General features: G+C 40.7%; 1 protein-coding gene and 1 long non-coding RNA gene across 4 annotated transcripts; both read left to right on the top strand.

Moving 5' to 3' along the window:
• The first annotated feature begins 1,216 nt into the window (after nt 1-1,216).
• On the top strand, nt 1,217-10,236 carry CTXN3 (cortexin 3). 3 transcript variants are annotated; one of them, XM_041763657.1, is made up of 2 exons: nt 1,217-1,550; nt 9,130-10,236. In XM_041763657.1, exon 2 carries the CDS (start codon nt 9,229-9,231, stop codon nt 9,472-9,474), a length of 246 nt encoding a protein of 81 aa, XP_041619591.1. In that variant the 5' UTR covers nt 1,217-1,550; nt 9,130-9,228; the 3' UTR covers nt 9,475-10,236. The 3 variants fall into 3 exon arrangements, with proteins under 3 accessions (XP_041619591.1, XP_041619592.1, XP_041619593.1); XM_041763658.1 differs by lacking the exon at nt 1,217-1,550 and adding an exon at nt 4,861-4,959; XM_041763659.1 differs by lacking the exon at nt 1,217-1,550 and adding an exon at nt 5,005-5,113.
• Nucleotides 10,237-10,288: 52 nt separating this feature from the next.
• LOC121495824 lies at nt 10,289-12,744 on the top strand. Its single transcript, XR_005989057.1, has 2 exons — nt 10,289-10,634; nt 12,493-12,744. It is a non-coding gene; the product is annotated as an uncharacterized LOC121495824 (long non-coding RNA).
• Nucleotides 12,745-20,588: the final 7,844 nt, after the last annotated feature.

Raw genomic sequence — 20,588 nt, 5'->3', positions numbered from 1 at the left:
CGCTGTCGGCGGAAGAGCACAAAGGAGACCAGTTAGTATTGACAGTGTTCTGTTGGATTTCATATGTCTCATTGTTGTGTGTGTGTGTGTGTGTGTGTGTGTGTAAATACAGTCAGGTAAACTCATCAGAAAGGAAATTCAGTTAAAAATCTGGAATGCCAGAGGGAAAGGACCTGCAGTGAGTTTAGCTCCTAATGTCAAGCATTTGATTGTGCCATTAGATCATGGCATTCGGCATTTACATTTTCTTGGGTCTGAGGTCTACCCAGGGTTGTTGTCTGCTGCCAGCAGATGGAGATTTGCCTCCTAGACAATGAGTTCTGTTCCAGTCCCCTACAGCTACTGGGTAATGGCCGGCTTCTCGCAAGAGCCGAAGAGACAGCAAAGCTGACAGGCACCGTCAGAGTGAGCTTTAAATATCATGCACCCCATCATTTGGTGGGTGGGTGTTGTTGCTAACTGTGCTTCCACTTCAACAAAGAAAGTGGTGAGTTGCCAAAAAACAAGGATGTTCCATCTTAAGGATTGTGTTGAATTCTTTCCAGAGAAGTACTTAAAAAAAAAAAAAAGATGAATTTTATCCTTAAACATTTTCCAAATTTATTTAGGCATTCTATCCAAGGAAAATAATTTAAGGATTGTGCCATGTAACTAGAATCCGTAGAATTATAACAACTTTCTCTCACCAAAGGTCTGTCATTATTCAATCAGTGGTCTCTGGCAGCCTGCGTGGGGTGGGGTCCCTGCCAAGGTCATGATCGCGCAGGCTGGCCAAAGGATACACTGGACCTGGCAACCTACCTACGGCCTAGCAAATTTACAAACAGGTGGTAAAAATATGATTTTTTTAAATTGTTCTTTCCTTTTCGCCTCCCATAATTACTGCTTTTCTGAAAGGTCAATTCTGTTTTCTTTAGGAAAAGGAGCCTTTCCTTGGTTTTCCAAATACTATGTTGATACCCTTCCTTAGAAGGCTTCCCCTTAATTAAGTTGGCCCGAAGGTCAGAAGCCATAATCAATATGGGGGCTGGTTGCTGCAAGGTGCTAATTGACATCCCCAAAGAGCAATAGTGTCAACAATCAATAGGGAAGAACAGAGCATTGGTAGATTTATGGCTTTGATTTTGAAAAGGTATGGGAATGCCCTGCGATGTTTTCCCCCCGTACTCCTTTTGAATGTTAATGCTTTCTTGAAGATGATTTCAGACACACTGCTAGGATACTGCCTCTACTCACTGAAGCAGAATCCTCTGAAGAGTTGCTGAGGCAGAACTGAAATCATGGCTCGCCACAAAGAAGCAGCCGTATTGGCCGCTCACGATGCCCTCACACAGAAAGACGATGCTCCTTTAACTCGGGGGTTTTAATGGGAAGTTTCTAAGCCTGAAACAACAGCTTTCGAGCTGGGGTGTGCCATCAGCTGCTTGCAGCTACCACTGTCTACTGCTTCAACACAGCTTGGTCGGGAAGAATGGAAACTAAAGAGGCTTGTAACTACCTGTAACAGTTCCACCAGGAAATGGACCAAGTGTTTGCTCAGCCAGATCCAGGTACTTGACCAACACTGTGTCTTTGATGAGCTAATTAATGCTTTTCTCTAACTTTACGATTTATGCATGAGCAATAATCGCATAGATGCCTTTTCCATCCAAGTTCTGAATTTAGATCTAGATGTCAGATGAAGTCTAATTAAATAGTTGCTAGGTCAAGCTAATATGAAGGGGTGAAATGGAACGATGCCTTTATTTTTAAAGCATGCTTAAGTTCACAGTGCTACCGATGCTGGATAGGGAGTAGTAAAACAGGCTTTTTTTTTTTTTTTTTTGCTAAGCTGCAGTAAATTAGTTTGGAAAGCTATTTGCCCATTATAGTAATTTTTCCATTCGCCTACAACATCCGGCCTTCTGAAAGGGATGTTATAATTTTTTCACAAAGGATCACAACTTAACAACTCATAATGATAACGCTGACCATCCCTGGTGTCCCTGTGGGTAAGCGCGGCGCAGCCCTAGCCTTTTGAGATATCAGCAAGCACTCTCTTTCACTAGGAAACACACACAAGGAAAGAGAAAGCAAACTCGGGTATGACAGTAAGGTTTATCATTTGCAGCGAAACTTCCGGTTTGCCTATAGTGCCTTTTGGTACCCCAGTTACCGACAGGGCACTCACACGGGATTTTTCTGATGTTCTCAGCTAGGCTGCATGCAGCCTTGCTCTGCAGTCCCTTTAAAACTCTTCTAGCAGAGGTCAGGAGGAAGATGAAGGCAGGGAAGAAGTGAAGCTGAGGTTAGGGCTCAGGCTGAAGAGGAGGGTCTCCTGCTGACCCAGAGCTGGCAGGCCAGGAACAACAGGATCCACTCCCAGACCCAAGCAGACATCTGCAGGCTGACTTTGCAGTGACAGAGGGAGCAGACCTCCCAGGACAGCACTGGGGGCTGGCAGTCATTCCAGAACTGCCTGTTGACATTCGTAGCTGACCGCATTCACATGGATTCTAAGCCATTGTTTTAGGGCTTTTGAGTAGCCCTGGGTCTATTGGTTGAGTGTATAAAGTAATATCTATCTTCTGCCATCCTGTGAATTCTGAAGCATCAGGGCTATTGTATCGGATCAAGAGGTCTGTATTCAGAAAAGAAAAATATGGAAGTTGCCGTGTGTTTATGTGAGAGAAAAAAAGGAGGTATATGTTGGTTAAAATACTTGAAGTGCCTAGAAAGAGCCAGGAAATTTTTAACTGAATTCTGAATTTCTGGGCTGGTCACCAAGAGGACCAAGAATTCTTTGAATTTATAGGAAAGATTTTATATCTTGGTGTGTATATCCTGGAATGCAAATTACTGTTCACTGGGCTCATACATAGCATTTCCGCAAGATTCATAGGTAATAACTTTTGTTTATATAGTGATCTGATTACTTAGATGATGAGGTGGCTTTTGAGGAAGGCTCACGGTTATAGGGGAAGATATATAATAGGGTCGCTGGGGGTGTTTACACGTCTGGGGTGTGAGGGTTGGGATGGAGGGTGGAGTATATCTCCAGAGACTCCAGTTATGCAAACAGCAATGCAGCTGAAGCTTTGTTTAGCTCAAAAATAGAGATGATTCTATTTAGCATCACTCTCAGGATTATGTATTACGTTAATCATTGAAAGGCATGTTAACATTTCAACAGTCAGTTTTGGAACTGTTGAAGAATAATGCAGCGCTTGGAGGAACTTTGTCTCTGCCAGTCATTACAAATTCAGTCCTGCCTACCTAGCCAGTTCCCTTCCCGGTACAGTCTACAGAGTGGTCTCACTGGTCTGCCAGATAAATATAAATAAGATACACAGGATGTCTTTGTAGGACAAAGTGTCCTGTCCGTCCCATGTGATTGTACAAACCCTGAGTGTTCTTGCTCAGTAGACTCACTGTTCTTGCATTTACTTTTGAAAACATGTCAAGTCACATAACTAGGTTTCTGGCCTAGAAGTTTTAAAAATGAGGTGTGGCACTTCTGTGGCTTGGAGGTACTTAAAATACAGACAGCATTGCTTCACTGCACCCTGCACACCATTAGCAGCCACAGGATGACTGACTTTTCTACTCATTCCTTCGTGCCCTGAGAGAAACATGCGAGTCAGCATCCTTAGGGGAATACTTCTCTTCTGGTACCTGATTTTTTTGATTTGGGGGCAATTTACTTATAATCTCCATTCCCTGGTGTGCTTGTTAGAAAGAAATTAGAAACATCATTTTGTGCAAAAAATGGTATAAAGAGGAAACACTCATTCATCATCATATATTTATTGAATGCTCACTGTGTGCTAGGCAGGACTACTCTTGTGCTGCATCTGCTATCACTATGACCATTGCAACCCAATGCAGAAGGGGGTTGGGTAGGTGAAGTGATGGACACAAAAATGAGAGGGTGGGATTATATGCCTATGGGCAGCTGCACAGAGCAAGGTGCCAGATGCACCCAACTAATTCTGTTGCTGTCACTTTAAAGATGAGAAAAGAAATGTATCATTGCTTTCAGGTATATTTGCTTCATATAAAGTAATTTTCCTTCCTGTTAAATTATATAATACGATGTTAACAAAATGAAATGCCCGAAGGATCCCAGCTTGCAAAGGGTACATGTTGGCATCTGTAGTGTCCAGGTAAGATGTCAGGCTTAAGGATATTTTAAAGAGCTGATCTTCCCCACCAGCCATGCAGATCAGCTAAGAAAGCCTTGAGCCCTGGAATAGAAGGGTGGCAGCTAATTTTTGTATTTGATGGGACCCGACCCATCAGCATTGAAGCCAAGGAAAATGTGAAAAATCCCAATAACAGCTTTGCGAATCATGAAATCGGAGACTATTAAAGTGTCATTGTGACTCAGACTATCTCTGATTCTTTGAAATAAGATCTATTTCAAACACAATGGCCTGACATCCCTGGCTGGCTGGATGACATGTGCTTTTTACTTCTGCTTTGTATCAGCAGGCACCTCAAATTTTGAATTCACTCAAAATTTGAGTTCCTTGGATTGTAGGGGGCCAAAGATTTGATTCAACCTCTATTTAAAAAGGCAGTGACCCCAGAGCAGCAGAGAATTCCCCCAAGGAGCTTGCCATTTAGTAAGGGGACAGAGTTGAACACCCTGGGGACTCATCCTGTACGAGGTGGTGTTGCAGAATGCAGGTGCGGTGCTCCTGAGGGCAGAGCAAGAAGCACCCTGTGCCTCTGGCGCAGGGACAGATGAAGGCCCCGCCAAGGAGGTGGGATTTGGTGTGAACTCCGAGGGAGGGAGCGAAATCCACAGGCGGGAATAGAGTGAGGAGGAGGGCATTAGGCAGGGAGCATCATGATTAAATGCTCAGAGGTGGGAAACAAGCCTGGAGGAGTTCAAAGAACAGCTGGCATTAGATGGAGCTGCAGAGCAGACCCAGTGAGGACGGTCTCCTCAGGTGTCTGCAGACTTGATCACATGTAAGTTTGTTCTTCTTGGGCCATTTTACCACAAACCAAATGCAATTTAATGTTTGCTCCTGTTTCACCTTACTATGAAAATAAATGAAGAACTTACAAGAATTCCAGTGTCGGAATATGACCTGATTTGTCATCCAGAGAACAGGGGTATCAGGTCTGTAGGGGAGTCAATGGGCAGTTGGGGTCTTGGGTCGTTGGAAAGCAAAGGTTTTCTTGAGGGAAGAAGGGGTAAGATTTGAGCTGAGAAAGATGGATCTTGGCGCAGTATTGTAGGAAGTATGGGGAGGGGAAGAGAGGCCTTTGGCAGATTATTCTAAGGAAGGTGAGTGGCTGCTAGTGATAATGACTATGGCTTAGAGGAACTGCTCACATGGGGCTTTGTAGGTAACACAGAGGGTTTTATACTTTGTGACTATCACCTAGTCCGGGGAACTTGACTTAAGACAGGGGATGTGTGACACAGTTTTTGAGATGGCATATTTTCATTACGTTTTCCTTGGTCGTCCAGTATTGAAATTAGACTTTATTGTGTCCAGAGCACATACAAATGGACCTGCGAAGGGAAGACATGAATGTGCTGTGTGAAGGGGAAGCCAGTTAGGATTAAAATATGGTCATGAGTAACTGTGGCCCTCTTGTACTGAAAATAACCGTCTTTTGTTATTGTTAACACTTAGGTAGTTGCGTCGGGATTCTTTGAAATAATTTACTTGCCCAGATTTCTCTCTTTGTCTGAAGGCAGATTTCATTATTCAGGTAAAAGCAGTCTGAACATTTTACAAGGATCATTTTTGCCAAAAAGGGACACTTCACTCTGAGGCAGATATTTTTAAAAATGTTGATGTCTTTGCGTATTTTGGGACTGTGATAGTCAAACATTTATTTCTTGTTCTGCATCTTACTCTATGCGATGTTGCCTTTAACTTCAATGTGCTGTTGAGCTTTCCAAATTTGTAAATTATTGATTAGCTGATTGCGGGTTTAAAATCAAGCAGGCTTTTCCAGGGATTTCAATCAGTCCCAGGCAAAGCTGTGAAAGAACTGGCTTTACTTCCTGGGTCTCCGTATCCCCATGTCCCTTTATAACCATCTCTGGGTTTTCTCATCTGTACCCACCATCCCTCAACCTCCCCAAGACTTTCCTCTTGGGCCATCTGTCCTCAGCACCCCACATCTGCTCCTCCCAAACCTCAGTGGCCCTTCATTTCCAGCAAGACTCATCGGTCTCCTTACTATCTACCACATTTCCCCTCCTTGAAGTTAAGAGCAGTTTTCCTAGACAAATCCCTGCTAGCGTGTTAATGTGTCACTCTCATTGGTGAAATACTGCAATATACTAAGGGGCTTTGAGGATTTGGCCAAATGAAATTATTTTAACGGGAACTTGGTTATCACAGTATAGCTGGGACAGGAGAGGAGGCTGACAATTTATAAAGAGCTGTGGTGTTTTCAAAAGGCTTTCATCTCCGTTTTCTCGTCAGTTTGGTTTATCAGGAAGGGGTGGGTGACAGAGGGTTGGAGGATATGTGTTTATATTTTACCAGGCTTCTCAAAAACATGTGAGGAAGCTGTAGAGAGGCTTAACCATATTCTTGCATCTGCCTTTTAATCAGAATAGGGTTAATTATACAACTAAATTAAAACTGATTTTTAAATCATTCTAAGGGTTGGATTCCCTGCGAAGAAGCCATGCTCCAGACTCATTTACAGGGAGACAGAAGAGGGAAATGTGGCTGATAACCTGAATCAGGATGACTGGGTTACTTGCTGGGGCTTCTTGGAATGGTCGCCCATCCCTGCAGCCCCCACATGGATGGTGGATCAGCTTAAAAACCTGAGTTATGGAGAAGCCTAGGAAGTATGAGATGATGAGCTAGGAGAAAAGGAGTTGGCATTTTGCCTTGTATGAACGACAAGCCTGAGGTAGACTGCTCTTGGGCATCAAGATGGCTCTCATCAAGTGGACACGAGGGTGCGAAGGGAAGGACAGAACAAGGTATTGCTATTTTGGCCACCCAGCCTATGGCCAGGGAGTCAGAACAGGCTCAATTCTCCTGTTTTCAATGAACTTCACAGATCCAGAAATCTTTATGTGGTACTCGTACACAGTTAATGGTCTTCAATTTTCCTATATTTCCTTTCTGGGTTACATAATGTTTTTGTATAGAACTTCCTGAAAATGTATCACTATCTCAGCTGTGTTAAGAACAGACAAAGAAAAGAGCTCTGGCCTCATTTGGCCTGGAGGAAAAATGGACATAGAGTGGGATTCTAGTAAGTCCGTGGGGAGGGCAGGGTCACAGTGATGGGAATCCTTGGGAGGACATGGATGGATGGCTTAGGCATTTATACCTCTAGCAGCACTCGACTTTCTTGTGACCCAGCCCTTAGTGAATTTTATACCTGCTATGAAAAAGTCTAGTTTGGATATTTCTTGGGGCCCTTTCTGGAAGCAAGCACTAAGGATTGCTGCATTGGAAGCCCTGGCCACCCTTTCCAGCCCCCTCTACTCAGCCCAGTTTTCTGCTGAGAGTTAACACCCAAGGATGGGAGGGTGCTTGAAAATAAGCAAATCAAACCAGACCCAATCCATCAACATCCTCTATATAGAGGGATATCCCTCAGGGGCTGATTTTTTAAGAAATACCATCAACTTTTATCCCAATCTTGCTTCAAAATAAAAATGAATGATAAACAAATCTACTGCAGCTATTCCAGCCTTAAACAAAATTTAGTCACAGAGCTGCAAAATATTCTTTCTCCCCAAACTTGTAACTCCTTCCTTGTAGACACTGGTTGTAAATCCTTTTATAAACTGTGTCTTAAATTGTGATTTTATAAACTTTGAAGTGTCAACATACATATAAGCTGTTATTATGATCACTAATGCTGTACTTCAAGGCAACAAGTTAAATGTAGAAATATTGTTTTCTAGCTTTAAGTCATAATTTCTATTTTTATTTGGTTGCTTATTTTCATTGAGTATCCTTTCCTTTGAATCACTGTTAATTCCCATGCTACTTTGCTACACAATTTTTCGTATAAACAGACTCATACATAGATTTAGTTCTCTGTCTTTTATGGCCTTTGTGTATGCTCCAACTCGCCTTTAAAGACAGTCATATCAACATATCTTAATTTTTCTCCCAGTAAAATGGCTATAGTGATAACTTATCTTCTTCCTTCTCTTCCTCTTTATCAAATGGTCTTTAACAGTAGGAGGCCACTGTAAAACTTTAAAAAAAAAATACATCCAATCAATTCCTTCTCCCTAGCTGAGTTCTTGGGGTCAAGTATTGAACCTGGTCTTTGTTGGCTGAAGAAAAAAGAAAAGCAGCAGGAGCTTGGTGGTCTGGGAGTCTGAGATGCCTCATTTCTCCCTTGGCTCAGGCAAGAGAAAGAGAAAGAGAAAGAGAAGCATTCTGGCTTCCACAGTCATGTCTGAAGTGAAGCAACTCTTAATTTTCCTTGTTTTCCTTCTTTATATATTTTTCAAAGTGTTTTTGCAGACATTCATTCTCATAATGGCACCATGAGATACACAGGCATTGCTGATTCCATTTTTATAGCTTAGTGACCTCTCCAAGGGCCCATACTCATTTAGCAGTAAAATGGAGGCCAGAGGCTGAGGCCCAGAGCCCGATACTCCATGAGACTTCCCTATTAAGCACCTTTTCCAGCCTTAATTTCCTTCCACTGGAGCTATAGAGGTCTCTGCTCTCACGGAGCTTGTAGTAGAGTGGCTAACCTATGTTGTGTTTAGCTACAGCGTTGGCACATGGCTGGTGTTCCATCAGTGGTATCATTATAAGGATGATGTGAAAGTCATGTGATTGGAGGGAATCTAGAAGAGACCTGGCAGGGGACACTGAGCTCGGATGTCAAGTTGGCAGCACACCCTGAGGTCAACACTACCTTGCACATTTCTCATCTTCTGTACTCTGTTTGTCTTCCCTGCCCATCCCTCCTGGCCCCAGGTGGCTGCTCTGAGGACAATCTGGTAATTTCATGCAAGAGTAAAAGATTCTTCCCCATAATTACACAGAATTGAGCACGTCTGGGAAAAAGCTTGGAGATTCCTTGTTTTCTCTGAGAAATAGGACTGTGAGCGTAGAAATAAACTGCTCCTTGGTAGTTATCCTGTCTCCTTCCCTTTCTTTCTTCCTGCAGATCACTCAGTGGCTCCACGGTGCAGCCATCATGATCTCAGCAGACTGATGATGGAAGAAAAGGAAACTGCGAGATCCCGAGCTCCTGCTTCTCTGGACGATGGATGGAGGACAGCCCGTCCCTTCAGCCCTAGTGCCCCTTGAGAATGCATCACCAGATTCTAGCATGTCTCTGGAGCAGAAAACCACATTTGTCTTTGTGATTTTGTTGTTCATTTTCTTGGGCATCCTCATTGTCAGGTGCTTCCGGATCCTTCTGGACCCGTATCGGAGCATGCCGACCTCAACCTGGGCGGATGGACTTGAAGGCCTGGAGAAGGGGCAGTTTGACCATGCCCTTGCCTAGCAGAGGGGGAGCAGGACCCCCTCTTGAAGGGGTGAAGTGCATCATGTCTTGGCGAGGAATCCTCTTTAGTCAATGTTCTTAGCACCAAGTTTTAACAGCACCCGGTCCTAGGCCTACAATCCCTCATTTATTAAACATGCCATTAGGTTAAAAACATTTGAAGGATATTGGAGATGAAGGTTTCTAACAGTCTCCTGAAATAGGAAGTCTTGAATTTCTGTGTTTACTCCTGAATGAATATTGCCAAAGGTGTACGGTGGTGAAAGCAAAGAACACTAGCAATGAGACAAACTTTGCCATAAAACGAAGTGCTCTCCCACCCAGCCAGAGAATGAAGAATGGAAAGGATCTGAAACAAATCTGGTCACAGGGCCATGAAGAGGCTTCCTTGTTCTCAGCATGTCCCTCAGTTGGTTTTATTTGCATGGGAATCCAGGTCCTGGGCAGAGACTCACTCTGAGAGGCTGAGTGAACCCAGAGGAGCACTGGGAATCAAAGCATTAGGGTGTGCTTAGCAGAAACGGTCCCCTCTCTGGAAAAGATGAATTAGGATGACCTCATTTTATTTCTCAAGTAAAACTGAATTCACAGGCTTATGGAGCTTTGAAAACTCTCCACCAGGCCAAGTACATTCTAGGTATTCATATTAATAAGCAGTGTAGACATAGCTATACATAACTTGAATTTACTTTCTTTACATAAATGATTGAAAGAATGAGTTGTGAGTGTAGCTATGAGTTTTTTTTTTAAAGAAAAAGTTAATTGTTTAGAAGAGAAGATTATACTATATGCTGGCAAATTGAATTTAAATTAAAAAAATAAAACAAAATAAAATAAAACAAATAGAAGACTTTCACAGTCTTAAGAGGAATGTATGTTTGGGGCTGAAGAGAGAAGCCAAATAAACCTCCTCAAGAAATGATACTGTCTCCTCTTCTATGTCACTGAGACGAATGCACTGGTGGCAGCATGTGACAAGAAGCTCAGAGGATGAGCACTGTTCTGAGAGACAGGAAAGGCTGCAAGGTCATTGAGTTCATCCGTCTCCCATTTCAGAAAGGACTCCCACACATCGTCCTGTGCACATACGACCTATTCAAAGGCCTGTTTAAGACCACCAAAAAGAGAGATGTGAAAACCTCTTATTCCCACTTCTCTTGGTAGGAAAACCTTGTGTCTCAACTAAACCCCTGAGGCTATACTTATAATCTGTGTCTTCTAATTTTCTCCTCAGCTAGCCATCCTATTTTTTTTTTATTAATTAAAAACGTTAAAAAAGCCAACTATGCCTGAAAAAGCAGCCCTTAGTAAAACTGCTTTCTTGTGTTCCCTATTTTTCTTTAACATTCTTTGTAGGGCCTGCTGTCCAGATTTCTCCCCTCCTCATGTTCCCCCATGACTTTCTTTTTAAAATTTTTAAAATTGATCTCTACATCCAATGTGGGACTCAAACTCACAATCCCAAGATCAAGAGTCACACACTCTTCCAAATGAGCAAGCCAGGTGCCTCTTGATGTTTTTTTTTTATTTAAAAAATAATAGCTTTATTGAAATATAATTCACATACCATAAACTTTACACTTTGAAAGTGTACAATTCAGCAGCTTTTAGTACCTTTCCAGAATTGTGTGACCACTGACACTAATTCTGGAATTCTATACCAGTAGTGAAATCTCATTCCTTTCCTCATAGCCCCTGACAATCTCAAATCCACTTTCTGTGGATTGTGGTTCTCTGTGGTTGCCAGTTCTGGACATTTCTTTTTTTAAAGATTTTATTTATTTATTCATGAGAGACACAGAGAGAGGCAGAAACACAGGCAGAGGGAGAAGCAGGCTCCCCACAGGGAACCTGATGTGGGACTTGATCCCAGCACCCAGGATCTTGGCCTGAGCCAAAGGCAGACACTCAACCACTGAGCCCCCCAGGTGTCCCTCTGGACATTTTATATAAATGGCATTATAGGATACGTGAACTTCTGTATATGGCTTTTTTCACTTAGCATGTTTTCAAAGTTGGCTCATCCATGTTGTATCCCTCCTTTGCATGGCCAACTAATATTCCACTGTTTGGCTGTACTATGTTTTGTTGGTCCATTGGTTGTCATGGTTATCCAGTAGCTAGTATGAGGAGTGCTGCTATGAACATTTGTGTACAAGTCTTTCCTTCAAGCCTATGCTTTCAATTCTCTTGAGTATATTCCTAGAAGTGGATTTGCTGGGTTCTATTCAAACTCTATGTTTAACTTTTTGAAGAATCTGAGACTGTTTCCCAAAGTGGCTGCATCATTTTACATTCCTGCCAGCAATGTATGGGGCTTTTGATTCTTTTCTTAACTCTCTCCAACTACTCAAATTTCTTCTTTAGCTATACACTTTATAATGGAACACACCATTTCAAGAATGAGTCTGATTAAAAAGAGAGAACCACCTCGTGGTATCTACATGCTGCTAGTTCACTGATGCCTCCGAAGATCCTTTGCTTTCAGATCTAGAGCAAAACACTAATGCTTATCTGCAGCCATCCTATGGTCTGTTATGTCACCTGAATATTTTTTCTGTTTTGCTAATACATATTTCTTTAACCCACTAATTAAAACGTTTTCTTTTTTATTCAAATGTACCATGTCACATGTGTTCCTATTCAATTTCTTCTATTTTATTGAGTCGATTTAAATCCATTCAAGTGTTTACTAAGCACTTGCTTTGAGCCTGGCACTTTTAGCACTGGAGAGATAGGAAAGGTACAGGGCTAGTTCTTGCTCTTGAAGTACCTTTCAACCTTGTTGGAGACCTAAGAAATGAAAGAAGGCATGTGTCTGAATCATTGCTCAAATGGTTGATATGGACTTACAGTTCCCATACTAACAAAATCAAGTGGAAACTTAAAAAAAATACATGCCTCGCACACACTCATTGCTCTTGTAAAAGTTGTACATGATCATGGTAAAATAAAAATGTATAAACATCATGGAGAACGATAAAGTAAATATTCATGGCCATAATTCTGCCTCCTTAGGTCCCTCTAATTCCAGTTTCTTCAGGGGAGCTTGCTGACAGTGTAGACTGCTACAGCCTTCCATCCCCAGAGGTTGATTCTGTAGAGCTGGGTCAGTGAAGAAATGCTGCGGGAGATAGAACATGGGAGAGATGGATGTGGGGCAAGACCCAAGAACTATCTCAGGATGCAACTACTTGGGTGTGATGGTACATGTTTCAATGTTGGGTGTAAAGATTTATGCAATAAAAGTCGTTGTTAGGAGATCAATTCTATCTTGGTCTAACAGGACGGAGATGCTTGGGGTCTATGCAAAAGAGGAGAGGAAGGAAAGAGAGTAAGCAACAGAGTAAGGAAAAGGGGTGTGGGTGTGGGGCTTGCTGGGAAGAGAAGTTGGAGCTCATGCAGAGACAATAAAGGGGCACCTGAACACCATTTTGTCCTTAAAAGCAAAATGAAGTGTGGGAGTCAGTGCAGGTTGGCGAGAAAGAAAATGACATGAAGAGTGGCTGTCAGTTCCAGTTTGTGCAGCCTTGTCGGGGCAACATTGGGATCCGCTTCTATAATGGGAATGGACTGAAATAGCCACCTGCCCTCTGAGGCTTGGAGCCCAGGAGTGCCAGGAAGTGCAAGAGGCCTCCTGAAACCTGCTCTCTGTCTTTCCTCCCTTCATTCCTCACTCCATTTTTGTTTCTTCTTCTCAGATTACTGTTCCTTGTTCAAGCTGCCCTCCCTGGGTCTCCCATGTTCCACTCCTCCCTGGTCCAGAGTGAGAGTACCAATACAAGTGATAAAGAGCTCTGGGCTATTCAGAGTCAATCGATCCCTCCTGTGAGAAGTGCTAACTCTCTGTTTTAATTACTTGCGGCTCCTTGGGGTGAACAGCATATTCTCAAAAGGTCACCTAAGCCCTCTCTTTCCCAGCTTTCTGGCTTCGGGAGTTACAGTGCAGCATTTAGACTACCCTACAAGATATTTATAACAAGTGCAGCTGCCCTCTATCGTGTATATCTGCATCCCAGGATGAAAAAAATTACTTTCCCAAGGTCACTCTAGAATAGAACTGCCTCTCGATTCAGAAAAAATGTGGCTAACTCATTCTCGGGCTAACCCCAAGTTCTAGACCAACATTGTTCCCTCCAAGAGACCTTTTTTAAAATATCTTAAGCACTGAGCAAAGTAAGTCTAACATGGGGCGTGAAGCAGATTAACTTGACTCCTGCTGTTGAAGTAATGAACATTCCAGGCCAGATCATTCTTTAACTATTTTTAAGGGTTAAAGCTGAAACAAAATAAGTAACAGTTTTAAGAGGCAGAAGTTGGAACAGATGCTTATGTATGTAGGAAAAAAAATATGTATTCAAGTTCCTTTCTTAATGGCTTCATTGCATAGTGTTTTATTGAAACCCCGAAGCTTTCCTTTTGTAAATATATTGATAGATTTGGGGAGATGAGAAATTTTACTTGTCCACCATAAATCATTTTTAAAAAACCCTATAGTGAAGATGACATCAACTTTCAAAACTGAGACGTAAAAGGTATTGAAACACAATTATTTTCAAAAAATATTTTCACCTCAGAGCCCTGAATAAATTCTGAGATCTGATGTCTGAGATTTGAGGTGTGGGTCTCCTGAGACAAATTATGCACAAGAAGGAGTTGTTGATTAGTCAACAAGTTGTAGAGTAGAGCCATGATCTCCAAAATGCCCAAATCACCAGATGTATATATGCAATCTGGGATCAAACTAACCCATGCCGGAAGTTATTTGCTGATTGTGAGGTGTAAAAGAAGGACTCTCCAAACTTTGTATCTCTCGTTTCTTAAAAGAATCATTGAATTATTTTCAGAAAAAAAATTTCCTCTTCAGAAGCAAGGCCTCCTCAGCCTGTAGTGTGGATTGGCTTGATGAGCCGGGGTCTAAGATTTCAGACCTTTCCAAGGTCTTTTTTTTTTTTTTTTTTTTTTTGAATAGCATTCTCTGGCTGGACTTAGTATAGAATGGAAATTCTGTTTCCATTTTCCAGCCATAAACTACACTCATGTCTTGTCACAAAGCACACAAGATACGATTCTATCCCTCCATCCTATTGCCTTTCTCAATAGCCTGATTGATGTTACTGTGCTTTAGGATAGGAAAAATTCCCTTTAAACCATCTTTCAAAGGTGATTTCCACCTTCACTTTTTTCTAAGCCGTGTTACCAACCCTAAGAGCTTTAAATTTATGCTAGCTTTTAAGAAAGTGGCTATCCCTGGATTCTTTGAAGTCTGAAAAGCTGGAAAGAAACATTGCTGCTGTCTATTTCAACTCCCTGACTTTACTTATAAAGAAATAGGGAGGCAAGGAGGTCAAAGGGCATGCTCCGTCATCTCTACCTCCTGGTTATAGCTGTATCACCTTACATGAGTGGTGTGAAGAGGAGTTCAAGCAGAATGGGCAGGTAATAAATCCATGAAGCAAAAAATGTCCATGTGGTAACTGTCATGACAGTTATTTAAAAATAATCTTTTTCTCTCTCTTTCTTTTAGAGGTGGGGGGGAAACAAACATTTTATTTCTTAAAAAAAAAAACACAAAACCAAAAAAAAACTATGAATACTGTATTTTCTTTTGAGATATTCCTAAACTTCAGTTTACATGTCTGGACAACCAGACATGTTTCTAGGTAGATTATGAAGGATTCCTTAGCAAAGGTTCTGTTTCTCAAAACACAGGATAATCAATCCAAGGTAAAGCTTCAAAGTTTCTTTATTTCCAAATAGACGCTTGAGCTGTTTTTCTTAGCTGAAGAGGCAGACCAGGGAGATTACAGCATAATGTTCATAAAGGCTTTGGATATGGCCCTATCTCTGGCTTATCAAAGAGATGTCTGGATCCTCTAGGGGCACATATAGAGCTTCAGAGGATACACAATGAAGTATTTCAAGTTTGAAAGTACTCTTTATCCTTTTTTGTCATGCATTTTTTCCAACTTACTTCACTTCTTTCTTTCCCTCTATTTTCTGATAAGTGGAATGTTAGAAGAAGCTTGATGTAACATTGAATTCAGCACTTCTCTGATATATAAATATTAATAGTCCTTAACAGTCACAACAAATGGCAGCCTGGTTTCTGCCTGAACATACCTAACTTCTTAAGGAGTCCTTTGGGCTTTGAACCTGTTCTGCTTCTTGTTTCTTATTCTGTTTTTTTTTTAATAAAAATATTGCCCTATCTACCATAAATGTGTCTTTTGGTAACTTTCACCAATTGGACATTGTTTTCCTCTGAAGTGACAAAATGCAGTTATTGTTGAGAACAATGGATGGATCTCTCCTCTCTCTGCTTGTCTTTCTGGAAGAGGCACTGACAGCTTTTTCTTTTCAAAGATGTATGTTGAGAGATAGTATCTGTTATCCCATAGGAAAACGGTTGAATAGGTTTGCTTGCAGACCTAATAGAAGATTGAGATTTCCTATGGACAGGCTTCCTCTCCTGTAATGCAACCCACTGTGTGCAGACATTATCTGGTGCTTTTTGTGTTGCTCTGTGGGAATCAGAGCTTAAGGAACTGGTACAAGAAACTGCTGGTGTTCTAGGTGCTGTGATGGCTGTAATGAACAGTCCTCTGTCTCTGAGTTTTAAGTCTTCTGCCAGCATCTATGAAACTGTATCAGGCTAAATTGTCAGCTTGCAAGTATGGTAAGACCTCAGCTCTTTCATAGCTCTTGACATATCAGTATTCCCCCAGGAAAAAAAATAAAATCCCACTATCTTTAACCATCTCTCATACTGTCATGTATTTCAAATCATCCCTTGCTTTTATCAAACATTTTGGATGCTCTGCAGTTTAACTATGTCTCTGCTGCATAGAAAGGAAAGTAACAATCCATATGTGGTCTGACTAAAATAAGTGAAAACAAATTGCCATTTATTTTGTTCTGAAAGCCACATGTCATAAGGCAGCCCAGGATGAAATGATCTTTTTGGCAGCCACGTTGCTGTTGACTCATATCAAATTCACAGTCAACCTAAACTCTGGGGCATTCTTATCTATGCCAAGGTAAAAATTTATGCATGCCAATGTTTAGTCAAATTGAAGTTCCCATCCTATTCTTGTACAGTTTTTAAATTTTACACCTGAGGCCAGGAATTTAAAATTTCCTTTTTTAAAAAAATTTCAGTGTATTCTATATAGATTACCCTTCTAGGCTTTTTTTTTTTTAAACTTGACTCCTTCATTATCCTATTGATTGTGCTCCCTGGCTTTGTATCATCCATAAAAAGGTTGAGCAAACCACCTATATCTTTATCCATGTTAATGATAAAACTTTGAAGGTATCAGAGCTGAAGAGAGAGACTTGGGCCATGCCACAGAGATCTCAGTGCATTTAAGGCATCAGTTGGCAGCAGCAAATGTAAGCAACTGTTCCTCACAGAAGCTCCATGGAGATGCTCCATGGAGATGCTCAGCAAGGGATGAGCACGAAGCATGAGGACTCATTTAAGTCTGCAACAGAGCTTAAGAAGACAGGGAAACCACCAAAGTGATATTTGTGTAACTTTCAGAGCTCAGCTGAAACGTTATGGATCCAAACTGGCAAGTGGGAGTCACACAAATGTCAGTAAGGGACTCAATCCACATTCCCTAGAGCTTAAAACGCATAGGCAGTGAAAAGACTTTTGGCGACATCCACCTCTCTGCCCAGCCCTGTCATTCTGGTTATACATGAAAATAGTCATGCAATATCTGCCTGAAGAAAATTTCTCCCAGTGGCAGAGATCATCAATCATATGTCAATCCAGTTGAGAAAGCATGGAATAGTGATGGGGCACATACCTAGTTCTCTGGCAGCTTGGGTTCATTACTAGTTCCACGATGAGCTAGCTGGGAAGCTTTTTAAAGTCACTTAATTCCTCTGGGCCTCACTTTCTTTGCTTGTAAATTGAGATGTTTAGATCACTAAACCTTCAAATACCTTTTACTTCTTAAAAAAAATATTTATAGCTAAAGAAGTTGGGAATCATCTACTAAACACTAATAATGAAAGATACTTGAAGGATGCAGATAGAATGCCGCAGGTCACACAGCCAGGGGGAGGCAAAGGGAAAATTTGAATCCAGTTTGTCCTAAATGCTTCCCTATCTACAAAGTGTCACTAGGAGTCAAACCAATAGTAGAAACTCTAAAAATAAGAGAAACTCTAGAAATAGAAATAAGGTTTTCTAGAAATACTAATTGAATCAACATTCTGCTGAAGTTTTAGTTGTTATTGTTATTTTTAAGAAACCACCAGGATGGAAAAGAGGTTTTATGGGCTAGAAAGTAGCCTTCAACATGGCTTGGAGGTTGTCTTAATATAGTGAGCTTTGTTTTGTTTTGGATACTCAGCCTGTTTACATTTAGTCTCCAGCCTTCACTAATTTTGTGACCTTGGGAAAATGGGTTACCTTTCTTACGGCTCATCTTCTTATCTGTATAATGGGTATGAAATTACTAGCATTTCTGCCACCAGACAGGTTGTTTTTTTTTGTTGTTGTTGTTGTTGTTGTTTTACAAGGACTAAATGAGAAGTTGAGAATAGTACTTGACTAATAAGCTTTTAACAAATGTTGGCTCATTAACTATTACAGTGCAAGAAGGGTCTTTTACATGCATATCTCACTGAGATAGTAAGACATTTAGATATGTGCCTCAAACACAAAACTGCCATTCAAAATTAGGCCATTAAGGACAAGTTTTATAAAACTGTGCTTTTGTGATTATTTCATTTGTTTTTCCAAGTTGAGGATATATTGAAGAAAATGTCTATTTATTTATTTGTTTATTTATTTATTTAAAATGTCCACTTAAAGTGAAGATTACTTTGAGCTCTACCTAGTATCATAAAAGCTTTAACTCTGGAACTAGCATAGACCTCTAGGCATTGAGAGACAGGCTTTCTCTTTTTTCATTCCCCAGAGGTACTCTTTCATCACAATGTTTTTTTTCTTTACAGGAGCCAACTTGCAAAATCTTTGGAAGCAGAAAGGGTTCACTTTTAGGTTTCTAATCATTGTTTTGCTGGTGACCTTGGTAAAGTCAATTGAGTTCCTTCATGGTCCCTCATAGAACAGAGATAATAAATGGGACAATTTAGCAAATAAATTAATGATTTTTATGAGTGCTTCGAATCTTGCCAAAATATTAAATATCAAAATGTGAATATTTAAAAGAAACAGATTTCTGTTTGTATTCCAGAAAGAAATAATGAAGCACACATTTTATTGATAAAACAAGAAACATTACACATGTGACAAATGCTACTTTGATATCCCTGAGTAACATATTTGATGCTAGAACACTAGAGACTTGATGGTGAATGTTTTTTTGCAGGATAATCCCTGCCCCTTGCCAGCCTGCCTCCCCTCTCTAAGATAAGTAAAGGCTGTTGCAGCTATTTTTAGTTTTAAATTAGTTTTAAATAGGGAAAACATTAATCTTATTATTACCCTCCTCACAGAGTTCCAAGACTGAGCTTTCACGGAGGTCACACTGTTCCTTTGAGTGATCTGTAACTGAAGTTTCAAAGAATACCCAGGAATGAAACTATGTGTTTATTTAAATATCTCACCAAGGAGGGCAAAATATGAGAATGATATGTCCTCTAACTTTTGCAAAGGAATTCTTGGCAATTACTCTGGCTGACTCTTTAAAATTGGATAGCTCTGCTCAGTACGTTGGACAGTTTTCCAGGATATCAGGTTATTGGCCATGGCTTTTTGTAGTGAGGTTTCTATGGGGCAAACACCTTTGGGAAGAAACCTCCAATTGGTGAATGCTATAGGATACCACTGGTAGGCTGCCTGGTAGGCTGGTAGCAAATTACTCTCTATTAGTTTTTCAGTGGAGGGGCAGCCCTGGTGGCCCAGTGGTTTAGCGCCGCCTGCAGCCTGGGGCGTGACCCTGGAGACCCGGGATCGAGTCCCACATAGGGTCCCTGCATGGAGCCTGCTTCTCCCTGTGTCTCTGTCCCTCTCTGTGTCTGTCATGAATAAATGGGTAAAATCTTAAAAAAAAAAAAAAAAGTTTTTCAGTGGATATAATTTTAAAGCATTTCATAGAATTTGGTAAAATATGATATATGAGCAAATGTTATTGATCTATGTAGGTGTCTTGAATGAGGTATTCACATCCCAGAACTAACCAATGCTTGCTTCATTTCTGGAAATGTCTTTCAGGTAAATGTACAGAACACCTTTGGATTTAGACCAAATGAAGAATCATAAATTCTAGGAAGTTAAATTAAATCAGGTAAATGGTGATGAAAAGAGTTTCCAGGTAATCCAGACTTCTCCCCTAAGGAACCAGTGCTGAAGTCTGTAAATGGGAAGAGGATTGATATTCAGATCACCTGACCTGTAAATGGTACTCACACTGCCTGAAAGCTCTGACTAATTTCAGGATGTTATCATTTTTATTTACCTCATATTTCCTACTCACCACACTGCTTTAGATATAACATATATTCACTAATTATTTGTCACATAGGACAGAAGCAAACTTAGTTAAGTGCCCAAATGTTTACTGATCCCTGTGGCCACTAACTACTGGCTATAATAAACTTCCATACACTGACTCTTAAGGTCAAAAACATGGAAGGCCTGTTGCTGCCTTTTTAAAAAATTTCTATCCACTTTCTCTCATTTAAAAAATTATTACTAGGCCCTTTGTGAGCAAATTTTGTTTTTTTTTTTTGTGTGTGTGAGGCTTTTCCTCAGGGTTAATTTTCATGAGGGAGAAATTTTCTAACCATCCCTTGAGCCCAATGTAAATGACATATTTAAATAGGAATATATTGATGGTTTTATCCCTTTTAAGCTAATCCTATCTTATATTAAATTTCTGCTTTTTAAAAGTCACTCCCCAGCCCCAGTTGGGAATGGAATTTGGTATAATAAACATTTACTTAATAAACATACCAGGACAGAAGAATTGGGGTGATAGATTATCTTACATTTAAACATCCACTGGCAAAAACTAACCAACTCTTTTTCAGTTTAGCTTGACTGAATCTTTTTGGCTGGCAGCCTTTCTGCACTCAGCTGAACTGGCACTTTTCATATTTTAAAGAGATGCATGGATTTCCAAATTTAA

Source organism: Vulpes lagopus, chromosome 7 (genome assembly GCF_018345385.1).
Source record: "Vulpes lagopus strain Blue_001 chromosome 7, ASM1834538v1, whole genome shotgun sequence".
Taxonomy (NCBI): Eukaryota; Metazoa; Chordata; class Mammalia; order Carnivora; family Canidae; genus Vulpes; species Vulpes lagopus.
Note: the sequence above shows the minus strand (reverse complement) of the source record. Positions and strands in the feature narration are given on the sequence as shown.

Bases quoted from the DNA above. Each gene is read 5' to 3' on its own strand.
- CTXN3 (XM_041763657.1), top strand. From the start codon at position 9,229: ATGGATGGAGGACAGCCCGTCCCTTCAGCCCTAGTGCCCCTTGAGAAT.